The 14975-nt window shown below is 41.4% G+C and overlaps 1 protein-coding gene across 3 annotated transcripts in view; it reads right to left on the bottom strand.

The window, feature by feature from the left end:
- Positions 1 to 14975, bottom strand: part of PTPRG (protein tyrosine phosphatase receptor type G) — a 720636-nt gene that overhangs the window by 2907 nt on the left and 702754 nt on the right. For all 3 annotated transcript variants that reach the window (XM_033925773.1, XM_033925774.1, XM_033925772.1), the window contains 3 exons: positions 9318 to 9464; positions 5085 to 5227; positions 2210 to 2345 (listed from right to left, as the gene is read on the bottom strand). In XM_033925773.1, coding sequence (XP_033781664.1) covers positions 2210 to 2345; positions 5085 to 5227; positions 9318 to 9464 — 426 coding nt within the window. The remainder of the gene's footprint in view (positions 1 to 2209; positions 2346 to 5084; positions 5228 to 9317; positions 9465 to 14975) is intronic.

The following is a 14975-nucleotide window of genomic DNA, read 5'->3' as shown; positions in this document are numbered from 1 at the left end:
TTCTACCACAGAACCTGTAAACACATCCATAAAGCTCCACAAGTTTCCCCAAATATCTGAGAAAAAAAGATGGGCCTTAAGAGCTCTTTTAAATATTTATGGTGTAGAAGACAACTGAATGTGTCACAATAGTATATTCTTTGAAAAAGGGGCTGGCTATTAATTACATTCCAGTCTTATTCAGGCAGGATGGCATATCAGTGATCAATTGGTGGATTGGGATCGCGGAGCTCTAGCTGGAATATAAGGTATAAGAATGCTAGACAGAAAATAGTGCAGAGTCTACATCAAAATTCCTGAGATGAAACTTAAGGACCTAAATATGTAATGCTCTGGTGAAAGGAGAGATAAGAGGGAATGATAAACATCCAAACACCACAAAGGCATTAACACAAGAAGAAAACTCTTTCCAGAGGTCTCAGTATTTTAGAACAAAGGGTCATGGTAAGAGGCTCCAAGGAGACAACATCAGAAAACATTCCAATATGAGCGCAGTGTGAAGAAGTGAGAGGAAAACCAGAGGATCATCCGGAGTCTACAGGATTACACCAGGATTGAAATCGTGCGACTAGACCAAGCCTTATTTTTCTCTTATCCTATGCTTCTATGTTTCAACAAATGTGTAATCATGTCAGTTATCTCGTATTCCAGTATATACAATGATAGCGATACTCAAATAATGAATAATAATTATTTTCTCTAAACACCGGTCTGCTGGCTGAAGAAAGCAGCTGTGCTAAATCACTGGTGTGTGGAATGTAGCAAGAGATTGTACGTAAGCAGTGACTAGTGAGCATGAATCTTACAACCCATTATTATCCTGCTACTTAAGCATTAAGGAAGAATTGTGGGTATAGAAATGCATGGACAAGTCGCCCTATTGGATCCATAATTGACACTAAGGTACATCCCCCTCCACAGAGCAGACTTCTTTTTTTTTTTTAACACGCTCTGGTATTAGCTGAAAATAGGTTGAAGACTGCCTTAAAAAAGGGTTTCTCTTTCTGTCCTTGAAACAATGTAAATTGATGAACAACAGTCACTACACAAGCATATCAGCAACATCAATAACAAAACTCATCAAAACATTGGCCTGCCACGAAATGATTGCAAACCAGAACACGGTACTGGAAAGAAAAATATTCTGTCATTTTTTTCTGGGCTGCATTTTGATGCTATATCACTGGCATGCCACGTGCCTTGTAGGCGGAGCCTGCATGTCTGTTATAGTCAAATAAGATTACAGCTAAAAACGGCTCTGGGACCAAAATAGTTGTCCGTTATATCCGAAAGTCCGTTATATGCGAAAGTCTGTTATATATGAGTCTGCTATATCCGATGATTTTCTATATGTTTTTAATGGTGCTCGGCCGGGATCAGCAGACCTTGTCCACTATAGGCGAGGTTCCGTTATAAGCGAGTCCATTATAACGAGATTATACTGTACCACAAAGCTGCCACTAGAGGACATTGCAGCCGTTTTAGAGAGGCTGTCGCAACAGGCAAGAATGAGTGGGTATCACTCCTGCTCATTTCCCTACTGGACCACCATAGAAATGGGCATGTAAGCCTGCTACCACTGGGGGGGAAGTTTGTATTTCCAAATGGGATAGGAATGGATAGGAAGCAGAAGAATCCAGCAGGCGTTCTTTCTTTGCATCTAGGGGGTCAAGGAAAGCAGGCATCAGAAGGGGCACATCTACTTATGTGGGTCTTAGCCAAGGCCCGTATAAGCTCCAGTGGCTGGCACATGAGGAATTAACCTCAGATATTCAATGCTGGTGGCCAGATATTGCTCAGCAATGAACATCTGAGGCTAATTCTGACTAAGGCTGAATATTGACTGGACGGTGTATAACAGGCTCCCAGAACTCTCTCCCTAGTAGTGCACAAATGCTCTTGCATAAATTCACACATTTATTCACACATAAATTCTGAGAGCTAGGTGCAATTATGTGCATGTACTCTATGCCAGGAAATGTGTGGATGTCACAAAATGTACAACTCTTTTCCAGCTCCTGTGCACACTTACCAGCAAAGCATGCTTTTACACTGGCTGAAATGTTATATAGTAAAAATCCACATATGCATGGAAATATAAAATGTTCTCTTATATCTGGCAAGTCCGTATTCTAGTGAACTCCCTGAAAATTAATTCAATTTTCAATGCTTTTGCTTATAGTTTATTTATTTTCATGTTAAGACTCACAATATCTGTAAATACACCAGGCCTCATAAGGTTGATCATCTTTGCCACCTGGTACACATCAACAGCATTTTCATTTTCCAACTGCTGGGACAAAGTGGTTAGGGCACACAGCATTCCTGCTGAAACCGCTCCAAACCTGTAGAACGAAGATATGCAAATCGTAAATCAGAACGACCACTGGTCACTTTCAGCATGAAACTCTACATTTCTTTTGTTTGTTTAATGTATGCAATGTAAGCCCCTTAGCACTTAATAAAACCTTTTGAAATATAGGCTCTGAAATCAAAGATTATGTCAATGCTAAGAAATATTTTTTAATGTACTTTATTTCAGCTTCAGGTATTGAAGCCTCCAAAGTTAATTTTACAAAGCAATGCCTATTACTGCTACTATTTATTATTTCTATAGCATTGAAAGGCGTACGCAGCGCTATACATTTTAACATACAAGAAGAGCGTACAATCTAATTTAGACAGACATTTCAGGGTTGGGTAGATTATAGTGGGTCTAGGTATCTGACAGCAGTGAGGGAGAGTTAAGAGTTGAAAGCAGTTTCAAAAAAGTGGGTCTTTAGCTTGGATTTTCAGAAGGCGTTCAACAAGGCTCCGCATGAACGACTACTTTGGAAAATTGCAAGCCATGGAATCGAGGATGAAATACTCACGTAGATTAAAAACTGGCTGGAGCATAGGAAACAGAGAGTGGGGGTAAATGGACAATACTCGGACTGGAAGAGCGTCACCAGTGGGGTACCGCAGAGCTCGGTGCTTGGACCCGTGCTCTTCAACATCTTTATAAACAATCTGGACATAGGTACGACGAGCGAGGTGATTAAATTTGTGGATGATACAAACTTATTTAGAGTAGTGAAGACGCAGGGGGATTGTGAAGATCTGCAACGTGACATAATCAGGCTCAAGGAATGGGCATAGACATGGCAGATGAGGTTCGAAGTGTAAAGTGTAAAGTGATGCATGTCGGTAACAAAAATCTGCATGAATACAGGATGTCCGGGGCGGCACTTGGAGAGACCTTCCAGGAAAGGGATTTGGGCATTCTGATTGACAAGTCGATGAAGCTGTCCATGCAATGTGTGGCAGCGGCGAAAAGGGCAAACAGAATGCTAGGAATGATAAAGAAGGGGATCACAAATAGATCAGAGAAAGTTATCATGCCACTGTTCTGGGCCATGGTGCCCCATCACCTGGAGTGCGTACAGCACTGGCCGCCGTACATGAAGAAGGACACGGTACTACTCAAAAGGGTCCAGAGAAGAGCGACTAAGATGGTTAAGGGGTTGGAGGAGCTGCCGTACAGCGAAAGATTAGAGAAACTAGGCCTCTTCTTTCTCGAACAGAGGAGATTGAGAGGGGACATGATGGAAACATTCAAGGTACTGAAGGGGATAGACTTAGTAGGGTTGTTCACCCTCTCCAAGGTAGGGAGAATGAGAGAGCACTCTCTAAAACTATTTTTATATAATTAGTTTCTTTCTAATACTTTATTAAATTGGTATGTATGTTCTATCTTTAATAGTTTGATATTGAAAGTTTTATGTATTCTTGTTAGGATGCTTTATATCTCATTTTCGCTATCTTTATTTTCCTATCTACTACTTACTAATTAAATTATCCTTGGTACTTTAGTTAGATTGTGAGCCTTCGGGACAGACAGGGAATTTCAAAGTACCCATTCTTTTATCTATTTATTTTTCTTATTTTCTTATATCTTTTATCGTATATTTAATGTATATTTCTTTGTAAACCGCTTAGAACTTAATGGATTTAGCGGTATATAAGAAATAAATAACATAACATAACATAACATAAAATTGAAAGGGGTTAGATTCCGTACAAACGTAAGCGAGGGGAGATATCGGGGGGCTTCAGAGCGAATGCACTTGTAAGTCAGCAAGAGGAGTTTAAACTGTATTTGGAAATGGACAGGGAGCCAATGAAGCGAGGAGAGGGTTAATGTGAGAATAGCGGCTCTCATGGAATATGATTTATGCAGCAGCATCTTGAACAGATTAAAGAGGTGAGAGACGGGCGCACGGGAGGCCTGAGAGAAGTACGTTGCAGTAGCCTAAGCTTGAGGTGACAAGAGCGTGGACAAGGGTTTTGGTAGTGTGTTCAGAGAGAAGAGGATGGATTTTGGTAATAATATAGAGGAGGAAGCGACAGGTTTTGGCGGTCTTTTGGATCTGAGCAGAGGAGAGAGAGGAGTCAAAGATCACTCCAAGGTCACGAGCCGATGAGACAAGGAGGAGGATAGCATTATCCATATCAATAGAGAACGACGAGAAGGGGAGCCTGGTTTAGGCGGAATGATAAGGAATTCAGTTTTAGCCATATTTAGTTTGAGATAGCGGCAAGACATCCATGCAGCAATGTCGGCCAGGCAGGCTGAAATTCGGGTCTAAACCTATTCATTTGTCTAGATTTATTAGCCTAGTGCTGAAAATCAGTGCTAACCTATCTTCTTTTCCCTGACCCCAACAGATAGGGAAGCTACCAGGCCAGTTGAGCCACTGGATGGGGAATCTCCCCTTACCTACACTTACTGGTGTTTAAAATTTAAAACCAGAAGCCATAGATAAATCCTGAAAGAAGCAGCCAAGAATAACTAGGCAAAACGAATGGCTTTAAATGTCTTTTACAGCCATCATCTGTTATGTTAGTATGCAGTATTGAACTGTTGAAAATACCACTATGGAAAACTTAATTACAGAGAAGTAGCAGAGTTCAGAAATCAGCTTCATTAGGAAAGGCAAATACAGTATTCATCTAATGCAACATGAAAGAATTCTGGAAGAAGGAATAGTACTTTCATATATCTGTTTAAAAATATAGAGTATAAAAAAGTAGTAACATACTCATCGTGAACGATGGTGGGACCATCCCTTGTTAAGGCCTCTTCCTTGATTACGTTGATAAGTTCAAAGGTACTACTTATGGGAGCATCTGGATTGGGCCATTTTGGACACTGAAAATGCCGTACTTCCAAAACATAATCATCCTAAAACAAAAATGTAGTCATTTTACATGATGATATTTAATACTCATATTAAACAAAGAAAACAGATTCGGATGGCAGATGAAGACCATATAGCCTATCCTATCTGCTTATCCATACCAACTACTCTACTATCCCGTCCTCTCTCTTAGAAATCCTTTATGCTTGTCCCATGTTTTCTTAAATTTAGATAAAGCTCTCGTTTCCACCACCTCCACTGAAAGATTATTCTTTGTAATCACAACCCTTCCCATAAATTTCCTTAGATTACTCCTGAATCTTCATCTTATGCCCCCCTCATTCCAGAGCTTCCTTTCAAATGAAAGAGGCTCTTCACCTGTGACTTTATGCCATGGAGGTATTTAAATGTCTCTATCATATCTCCCCTCTCCTGCCATCTGCCTTTCTTCCAGAGTATACATACTAAGATCTTTAAGTTTGTTAAAAGGTGAAGTGAAAGAGCCAAGAAAACATCCTTTAAAGAATGGAATGGAAAAAGGATCCGAATGAAGAAAATAAGAAGAAACACAAGCACTGGCAAGTTAGATGCAAAGCATTGATAAAAGACAGCTGAGAAAGAATATGAAGAGAAACTTGCAAAAGAGGCAAAAACTCATAGCAATTTTTTTAGTTACATCAGAAGCAGAAAACCTGTGAGGGAATCTGTGGGACTGTTGAATGATCAAGGAGTGAAAGGGGCACTCAGGGAGGATAAGGCCATAGCGGAAAAGACTGAATGAATTCTTTGCTTCGGTCTTTACACAAGAAGATGTAAGAGAGCTACCTGATTCGGAAATGGTTTTCAAGGGCGATAATGCGGAGGAACTAAAAAAATCTCGATGAATCTGGAAGATGTACTGAACCAAATCAACAAGTGAAAAAGTGATAAATCACCAGGACTGGATAGTATACATCCCAGGCCACTAAAAGAACTCAAACATGAAATTGCTGACCTGCTTTTAGTGATCTGTATAACCTGTTGCTAAAATCATCTGTAGTACCTTCAGATTGTAGGGTGGCCAATGTTATGCCAATTTTTAAAAATGGCTCCAGGGGAGATCTGGGAAATTACAGACCGGTAAGCCTCACTTCGGTGCCGGGCAAAATGGTAGAAACGATTATAAAAAATAAAATTGTGGAACACGTGGACAAACATGATTTAATGAGACGGAGTCAGCATGGGGATAGATTCTGTACAAATGTAAGGAAGTTCTTCTTCACCCAGAGAGTGGTAGAAATTTGATTTTAAGGCCAAATGGGATAGACATGCGGAGACTGAGAGGGGACATGATAGAAACTTATAAAATCATGAAAGGCATAGAGAAGGTGGAGAGGGACAGATTCTTTAGACTAGCAGGGACAACTAAAACAAGAGGTCATTCAGAAAAACTGAGAGGAGACAGATTCATAACGAATGCAAGGAGGTTCTTCTTCACTCAGAGGGTGGTGGACACCTGGAACGCACTTCCCGGAGAGGTGATAGGACAGAGTACAATTCTGGGGTTCAAAAAGGGACTGGATGACTTCCTGGAAGCGAAGGGGATAACAGGGTACAGATAGAGGTTTACCTTACAGGACATTGAGCGAATAGGGTATGGATATTTTAGGTTAGGTAGGGAACACTTTCAGGTCATGGACCTGGGGGGCCGCCGCGGGAGCGGACTGCCGGGCACGATGGACCCCTGGTCTGACCCGGCAGAGGCAACGCTTATGTTCTTATGTTCTTATCTATTCACAGAGAAAGGTAGGGGAGGGTCATTGGGGTGGGCAGACTAGATGGGCCGTGGCCCTTATCTGCCATCTATTTCTATGGGTTCAGCTGAGGGAGATCTTGCCTCCTAAATTTGCTTGACTTCTTTGAAGGTGTGAATAAACATGTGGATGAGCCGGTTGATATAGTGTATCTAGATTTTCAGGAAGGTTTTGATAATATTCCTCACGAGAGGCTTCTGAGAAAATTAAAGTGTCATGGGATAGGTGGCAAAGTTCAGTTGTGGATTAGGAATTGGTTATCAGATAGAAAACAGAGGGTAGGGTTAAATGGTGATTTTTTTCAATGGAGGAGGGTAAACAGTGGAGTGACGCCGGCATCTGTACTGGGACCGGTGCTATTTAAATTGGTACGACAAGCAAGGTGATTAAATTTGCAGACAATACAAAGCTATTGAGAGTAGTGAGGACACAGAAGGATTACGAAGACCTACAATGAGACATAAACACACTCAATGAATAGGCTGCGAAATGGCAAATGAGGTTCAACGTAGATAAGTGCAAGGTGATGCCTATCAGTAACAAAAATCATATACACGAATACAGACTGTCCGGTGCTGTACTCGGAGAGAGCCCCCAGTAAAGAGACTTAGGAGTACTTGTAGACAAGACAAAGAAACTGTCTGCGCAATATGCGGCAGAACGAAAAGGTCGAACAGAATGCTAGGAATGATTAAGAAGGGGATCACTAACAGATCGGAGAAGGTTATCATGCTGCTGTACCGGGCCATGGTACGCCCCCACCTGGAGTACTGCATCCAAAACTGGTCGCCATACATGAAAAAGGTCATAGTACTGCTCGAAAGGGTCCAGAGAAGAGCGACAAAAATGGTTAAGGGACTGAAAGAGTTGCCGTATAATGAGAGGCTAGAGAAACTGAGCCTCTTTTCCCTTGAGAAGAGGAAACAGAGGGGACATGATCGAAACATTCAAGATATTGAAGGGAATTGACTTGGTAGAGAAAGAGAGATTGTTCACCCTCTCCAAGGTAGAGAAAACGAGAGAGCACTCTTTAAAGTTAAAAGGGGATAGATTCTGTACAAATGTAAGGAAGTTCTTCTTCACCCAGAGAGTGGTAGAAATCTGGAACGCTCTTCCACAGGCTATTATAGGGGAAAGCACCCTTCAGGGATTCAAGAAAAGGTTGGATAAGTTCCTGCTGGAACAGAACATACGCAGACAAGGCTAGACTCATATAGGGCACTGGTTTTTGACCTAAGGGCTATCGCTTGAGCAGACTGCTGGGCAAGATGGACCACTGGTCTCACCCAACAGTGGCAAATCTTATGTTCTTATTCATTTCCTCTGAAATTTTCCCTCAAACAATATATTTATATTTATAATGAGAAGTGAGCACATCATAACAAATTGGAAGATCAGATCATAGGACCACTTATGATCTGTATATCATTCCAAGTCCACATCCAAAAAAGAAGGCAACACTTAACTCAGGTGAAACCTGCCACAGATCAGCGCCGACCATGGCAGGTTCCACCTAAGATAAGTGTTGCCTTCTTTTTTGGATTTATTCAGTTATAAGGACAATGTCAAAAGGTTTTTTGAAATGATATTTTTGAGTAGGCATAATTGATTTGATGAAAATATTAAGGGATGGGAAGGAGAGAGCATAAATGATTTTGTTTATTAAAAACTTTATATACCGCATAATAGTCAAAAAAGGATCCAAGCAGTTTACAATCCAGATTTCAAAACAATTTAGAAAAGAACTCCATTCTAAAATAGGAAAAGAAAGAAAGAAATAAAGAACAAAAAAAAATGTTTTTAATACTTAAAATTCTATAACAATCAAATATCAATAATAAAATTTAACCTTATTAATACAAACTAAAAATATTCTTAAAAAAATAAATGAATAACTACATAGAACAGATTACAATCCCAAGCTCATTTCTTCAATTTGAAAAAGCTAGTTAAAAATAATGTGCTTTTAGATGTCTTTTAAAGTTTATGTACGATTCTTCTTTTCTCAAATCATTCCATTATGAATAGGAATACACAGGATGTGGACTTGGAATGATATATAGATCATAAGAGATCCTATGATCTGATCTTCCAAATATGTTATGATACGCTCATTTCTCATTATAAATATAAATACATTGTTTGAGGGAAAATTTCAGAGGAAATGAATAATATATACAAATAATTCACTAATTAGCATAGAGGAGTTTCAAATTGCAAGGTTTTTGTAGTTATAAGTAGTTTTGAAAAGATTTCTTGAAAACATAGCTGTTTGAGGAAGTCAGCATTGTTTTCCCAAAGCCCACATTTTCCTTCTGTGTTTTGGCCAAACATGCTTTACCTGCGTGGCTTCCAAGATGAAGTCATGAATGATGATCTGCTCTTCATTCGAGAGGCACAGTCTGTCTTTGCTAATAAGGGTTACCGTAAAGGCCTCGCAGTTCATGGACTCTTCGCGACTCGGCCAATAGACAAACTCATCCTCGGCCTGAGAAGATAAGCAAACAAACTGTGGCAGCATTTACATATATATATATATTTTTTTTACATATCTACTGTACAAAAACATTTGTTTCATTTCATGATCAGAGCTAATCAAACATGCGTCTAAGCAACTGATTTCCAAGTCTCAAATAGTATTCCTGTAATTTGTCAGTATGCTCACCACTTTTCTCCAGTTGACAGAAGACTTATTTTAATGTTAAATTTGAAGGGAAATGGATCATTTGGTGCTTGGATAGTGCAACGCTGCAGAGACACAGCGGCACTGTTTAGACTTGAATAAACTCATTATAGGGAAAGGGATTGGGACTTGATTACTGCCTTTTTGTAGTTTTATAACCACACTCAAACCAGTTTACATACAGGTGCTTCAAGCATTTTCCCTATCTGTCCTGATGGGCTCACAATCTATCTAAATGCACTTGGGGCAGTGGAGGATTAAGGGACTTACCCAAGGTCACAAGGAGCAGACAGGGTTTGAACCCACTACCTCAGGGTGCTGAGGCTGTATCTCTAACCACTACACCACAATCTCCTCCACTACAATATCAGAAGTGAGCCAAGTATAGGACAATGAAACCATTGTGACATCACTGATGAACATAATAACATAAGCAATGCCTCTACTGGGTCAGACCAGGGATCCATCCTGCCCAGCAGTCCGCTCACATGGCGGCCCATCAGGTCCAGGACCTGTATAGTGATCTCTATCTATATCCTTCTATCCCTTTTTTCTTCAGGAATTCATCCAATCCTTTCTTAAACCCTGATACTGTACCCTGTCCTATCACACCCTCTGGAAGCACATCCAGGCATCCACTACCCTTTGGGTGAAGAACTTTCTAGCATTGGTTCTGAATCTGTCCCCTCTTAATTTTTCTGTATGCCCTCTCGTTCTTGTAGTTTCTGAAAGTTTGAAGAATCTGTCCCTCTCCACTTTCTCTATGCCCTTCATGATCTTGTCTCTATCATGTCCCCTCTAAGTCTCCGCTTTTCCAGGAAAAAGAACCCCAGTTTCTCTAATTTTTCAGCATATGAAAGGTTTTCCATACCTCTTATCAATCGCGTCGCTCTTTTCTGAACCCTCTCGAGTATCGCCATATCCTTCTTAAGGTACGGCGACCAATATTGGACGCAATACTACAGATGCTGGCGCACTATTGTCCGATACAATGGCAGGATGACCTCTTTCGATCTTGTTGTAATGCCTTTTTTAATAATACCCAGCATTCTATTTGCCTTCTTAGAGGCCGCTGCGCACTGTGCCGATGGCTTCATTGTGTTGTCCACTATTACCCACCAAGTCCTTTTCTTGGGTACTTTCACCCATTACCAGCCCTCCCATTGTATAGCTGTACTTCGGGTTTCTGTTTCCTACATTTCTCTACATTAAACTTCATCTGCCAACTCATCGCCCACTCTTCTAGCTTATTCAGGTCGTTTTGTAATTCCTCGCAGTCCTCTTTAGTCCCAACTCCACTAAATAGTTTGGTGTCGTCTGCAAATTTTATTACTTTGCACTTCGTCCCTGTTTCTAGATTGTTTATAAATATATTGAACAGCAGCGGTCTGAGTACTGACTCCTGCAGAACATCACTCGTGACCCTCCTCCAGTCAGAGTAGTGGCCCTTCACTCCTACCCTTTGCTTCCTATCTGCCAACCAATTTTTGATCCATCTATGAAGCCTCCTTCCACCCCATGGATCTTCAGTTGCCATAGTAGGCGTTCATTGGGTACCTTGTCAAAGGCCTTTTGGAAATCCAAGTATACGATGTCTATCGGATCCCCTTTGTCCATTTGTTAATTCCTTCAAATAAGTGCAATAAGTTTGTTAGGCACGATCTTCCCTTGCAGAAGCCGTGCTGGCTTGTTTTCATCAGTTTGTTTCTATCTAGATGTTCATCAATGCTTTCTTTTATCAGTGCTTCCGCCATCTTCCCCGGAACCGAGGTCAGACTTACCGGTCTGTAGTTCCCCGGGTCACCTCTCGATCCTTTTTTAAAGATGGGTGTAACATTAGCTATCTTCCAATCCTCCGGGATCATGCCTGTTTTCAGGGATAGGTTACAAACCCGCTGTAGTAGTTCTGTTATTTCCACCTTTAGTTCCTCTGGCTCTTAGGCATTATGACATCAGAGAAAAGGATTTGTATACTGCCTTTTTGTAGCTTTACAATTACACTCAAAGCAGTTTACATACAGGTACTTCAAGCATTTTCCTTATCTCACAATCTATCTAATGTACCTGGGACAGTGAAGGATTAAGTGACTTGCCAAGGGTCATAGGGAGCAGCGGAGGGTTTGAACCCCCTAACGCAGGGTACTGAGGCTGTAGCTCTAAGCACTACACCACACTCCAAGGACATTAACTAATATGATGCCCAGGAACCAGCAAATATCCTCTTCAGTCGTCCTGATGCTAGACTAGACTTATGCTGGTAAATTATGTTACAGAGGACATGGCAGGTTCAGAAGTGCAAGTCTGGCAGGGATATGCATTTTCTCACACAAAAGAAACCGTATGCTGTAAAACCTTCTGATTTTAAATTATGTCTAAGAAAATGGACTTAACGAAAGTCTATTGACATACGTGAAGTGGTGTTTGTCAAAATTCATTGCCTAGCTACACAGCCTAATGCTTTCTTGTATGGGAAGGAGAAATCAGGTACATTCTTGACTGTAATGGAAATAACATACTGACCTCAGAAAATTGCTTTTCTTGTGCAACGGAAACAAACAGATTACTGGAGCAAAAAATGCTGAAAATTATTTTGATCGGAGAGGTGTTTGATTAGTTTTGACCTCTCCAGTACATTGCATGCCATGGCTAAAAGCTGCTAATCACTAGCCATAATCGGCGGTCAGGTAACAAAGGGCAGGGACCGCGTGATCTTAAGCACTGCAACTTCCCGCCTTGAACAGATACAATACCCACAAGTGTTCTGCAAAACAAGATGCTGAATTACGAGAGGCTTGAAGTACTAGAAAGAGCTCCAGTCTAAATAGGATTTCAATTTGAGGATAATGTTCAAGAGCATTTCTGTGTGATTTTATCCATGGAAATGGGATTTTTGAAAGCATAAAGCATGTGTAAAGACAAATTTTATGCAGATCATCTATGTTTATGTTTTTACTGTACTGCCCGTTAGGAAAATTCAAAGCGGTTTACAATGATATAAACACAAATATACATTAGAAAACTGCTAAATGTCCATGCACAGCTCTAAGAGAAGCTTTTACCGCATCAGCCCTCTAGTCTGCACTGTCTCATTCTTTATGCAGTGCCACAGCCAACAGTTGGTCTCTAGGGTTCCTTTTATTTCTTCGCACCTAAGGCCTCTGCACCTATGCCAGGCACAGTTCTTTCTAAAATGAGTGGGCATCCTCCATCTGCAGTCCTGCCGCCAGTGGAGGTCAATGTTTCACTATCACATTTTCAATAGTAAGGGGACAGGCAAGCTCTGCAGGTTTCCTTGGAACCTGCCTACCCTTAGTGATTGACAATATAATATTGAAGCATTCCCCACCTCCCACACACACTGGCAGCAATGCAGTTAGAGGATTCCCGCTCAGCTTAGAGCAGCGGTCTGAAACACGCGGCCTGCAGGCCGCATGCTGCCCCCCCAGAGACTATTTTGCAGCCCGCAATCTGTCCTTGACTAAAGCAGGGGTCTCCAATCTACTTCCCTTCCAACTGCCCTCCCCCAAGCCACCGCAATCGGGGAACAGGCCAACGCCCGAGATCTTACTTCTCCCTGCCCTCCCCAAAGCCACTACCATCGGGGAACAGGCCGCACCGAGGTCTTAACTCTCCCTGTTTATATTCCCCAGCTTGGAGCCGACCAATTCTCGTCACTCAAGGTCAATTCTAACGTCGGGGAGGAAGTTCCGGGCCAGCCAATCGCTGCCTGGCTGGCCCGGAAGTCCCTCCCCGACGTTAGAATTGACTTCGGGTGGCGAGAATTGGTCGGCCCCGCGCTGGGGAAGATAAGCTATACTTTTGTCAACAGTTTTAAACTTAAGCTTTCCGTCAGAGAGAGAAATTACTTGTCATAGCCTACAGCATTAATAGTCTCTGGAAGGCAAAGCAAGGTCTAGTTCAGTCTTCGTGTGCGCCCACCCTCCCCAAACCCCACCCACTCCTAGCACAGGGTTAGAAAGAGTATTGGTCTGATCCGGTATGACTATTCTTATGTTTTTAAGCACTCTTGAACTGCTAATTTTTGTCCTGTCCCCCCCCCCACACACACACACAAACACAGCCACTAAAAGGCCAGTCATGTACCCATTACTTTCATGGAAAAAATGTTTTCTGCCCTTACTCCTAAATCTGTTTCTCTCTCCCACCCCAGAGTTTCATATTAAAGAGAAAGGCACCAGAGGAGGCAAGAACAACATCTATGGGTGTGGGAAATGGCAGGGAGAGAAGGTCCACTCAGCCTGCATGTCCTCTCCTGTCAAGTCACACTAATCTCAGGGTGAGCAGAACTCAAAAATCACTAGATATGGCCATGTGGTGAAAATGGAGACAGCGCATATGAAAAGCTGAAAAAAATGCCATCCATATATATAAATAGTCTGCACCCCCCTCCTCCCGAAAGATCTTGCACGGATGGAGTAGTAGCCCTAGTGGTTAGGACAGACACTTCTTGTAACCTTGGCCAAGCCACTTCACCCTCTATCGCTTCTGATACAACTTGAGCTGGCTTTAGCAGGGAAATAATTTGGACATCCGAATGCAACTTGGATTTGGCAAAGGCAAATCATACATCTAAAAATCCAAACCCTAAAGCTGTTCTGTACCTATCACTCTTTAAAGAAACCTTTTACTTTTCAGAATTTGGCACAATACAACTTTGGATCTTTTTCATGGCTCTTTATCCCTTCACCTATCTTTGTAAAATCAAACTTGTGTACTGATTCCTTTTGGAACATGCTTCTAAAGTCTAGTATGAATGAACAACTCAAGATGGTAAGCTTCTTTATTTTATCAGAATTAATCTATAAGAACTCTGATCGAATGCTTTAATAATATTGATTTTCTAACAACTAACAATAATCCAGAAGGAAGCCCTTCCTGAGTCACATTCAAATTTGCATTCTAGTCAAAGATGATTTCTTTTATTTTATTAGGTAGGAAGTAATTGTAGAAGGGTTAGCTGCCATTTAGAAATATAAATTAGAATCAGAAGTTATTTTATGAGGAAAGTATTTAAAAAAGCTTCATCTGTATTTCTTAATTCTTCACAATTCGATGAGCTGATTAGAGTCATACTCAAAGGCTTCCTTCAGGCTGCACTGGATCTTTCCTTTTCAAAAGAGTGAGATGGGTCAGAGGGAAAGGCTCAGTGCAGGCTATCTTTGAGTATGGTTGCTGCAAAACTGTAGACATGCTTTTCAAAAGGTACACCAAGAAGAGATGGAGACCTGAGAGAGAGCCATGGACAGGCACAGGAGGGGAAGGAGAGATGCTGGACCATGCAGGGGGGTGAGGGAA

The sequence above is a fragment of the Geotrypetes seraphini genome, chromosome 17 (genome assembly GCF_902459505.1).
Source record: "Geotrypetes seraphini chromosome 17, aGeoSer1.1, whole genome shotgun sequence".
Taxonomy (NCBI): domain Eukaryota; kingdom Metazoa; phylum Chordata; class Amphibia; order Gymnophiona; family Dermophiidae; genus Geotrypetes; species Geotrypetes seraphini.
The sequence above is the reverse complement of the archived record's forward strand: the minus strand, read 5'-3'. Positions and strand labels throughout refer to the sequence as shown.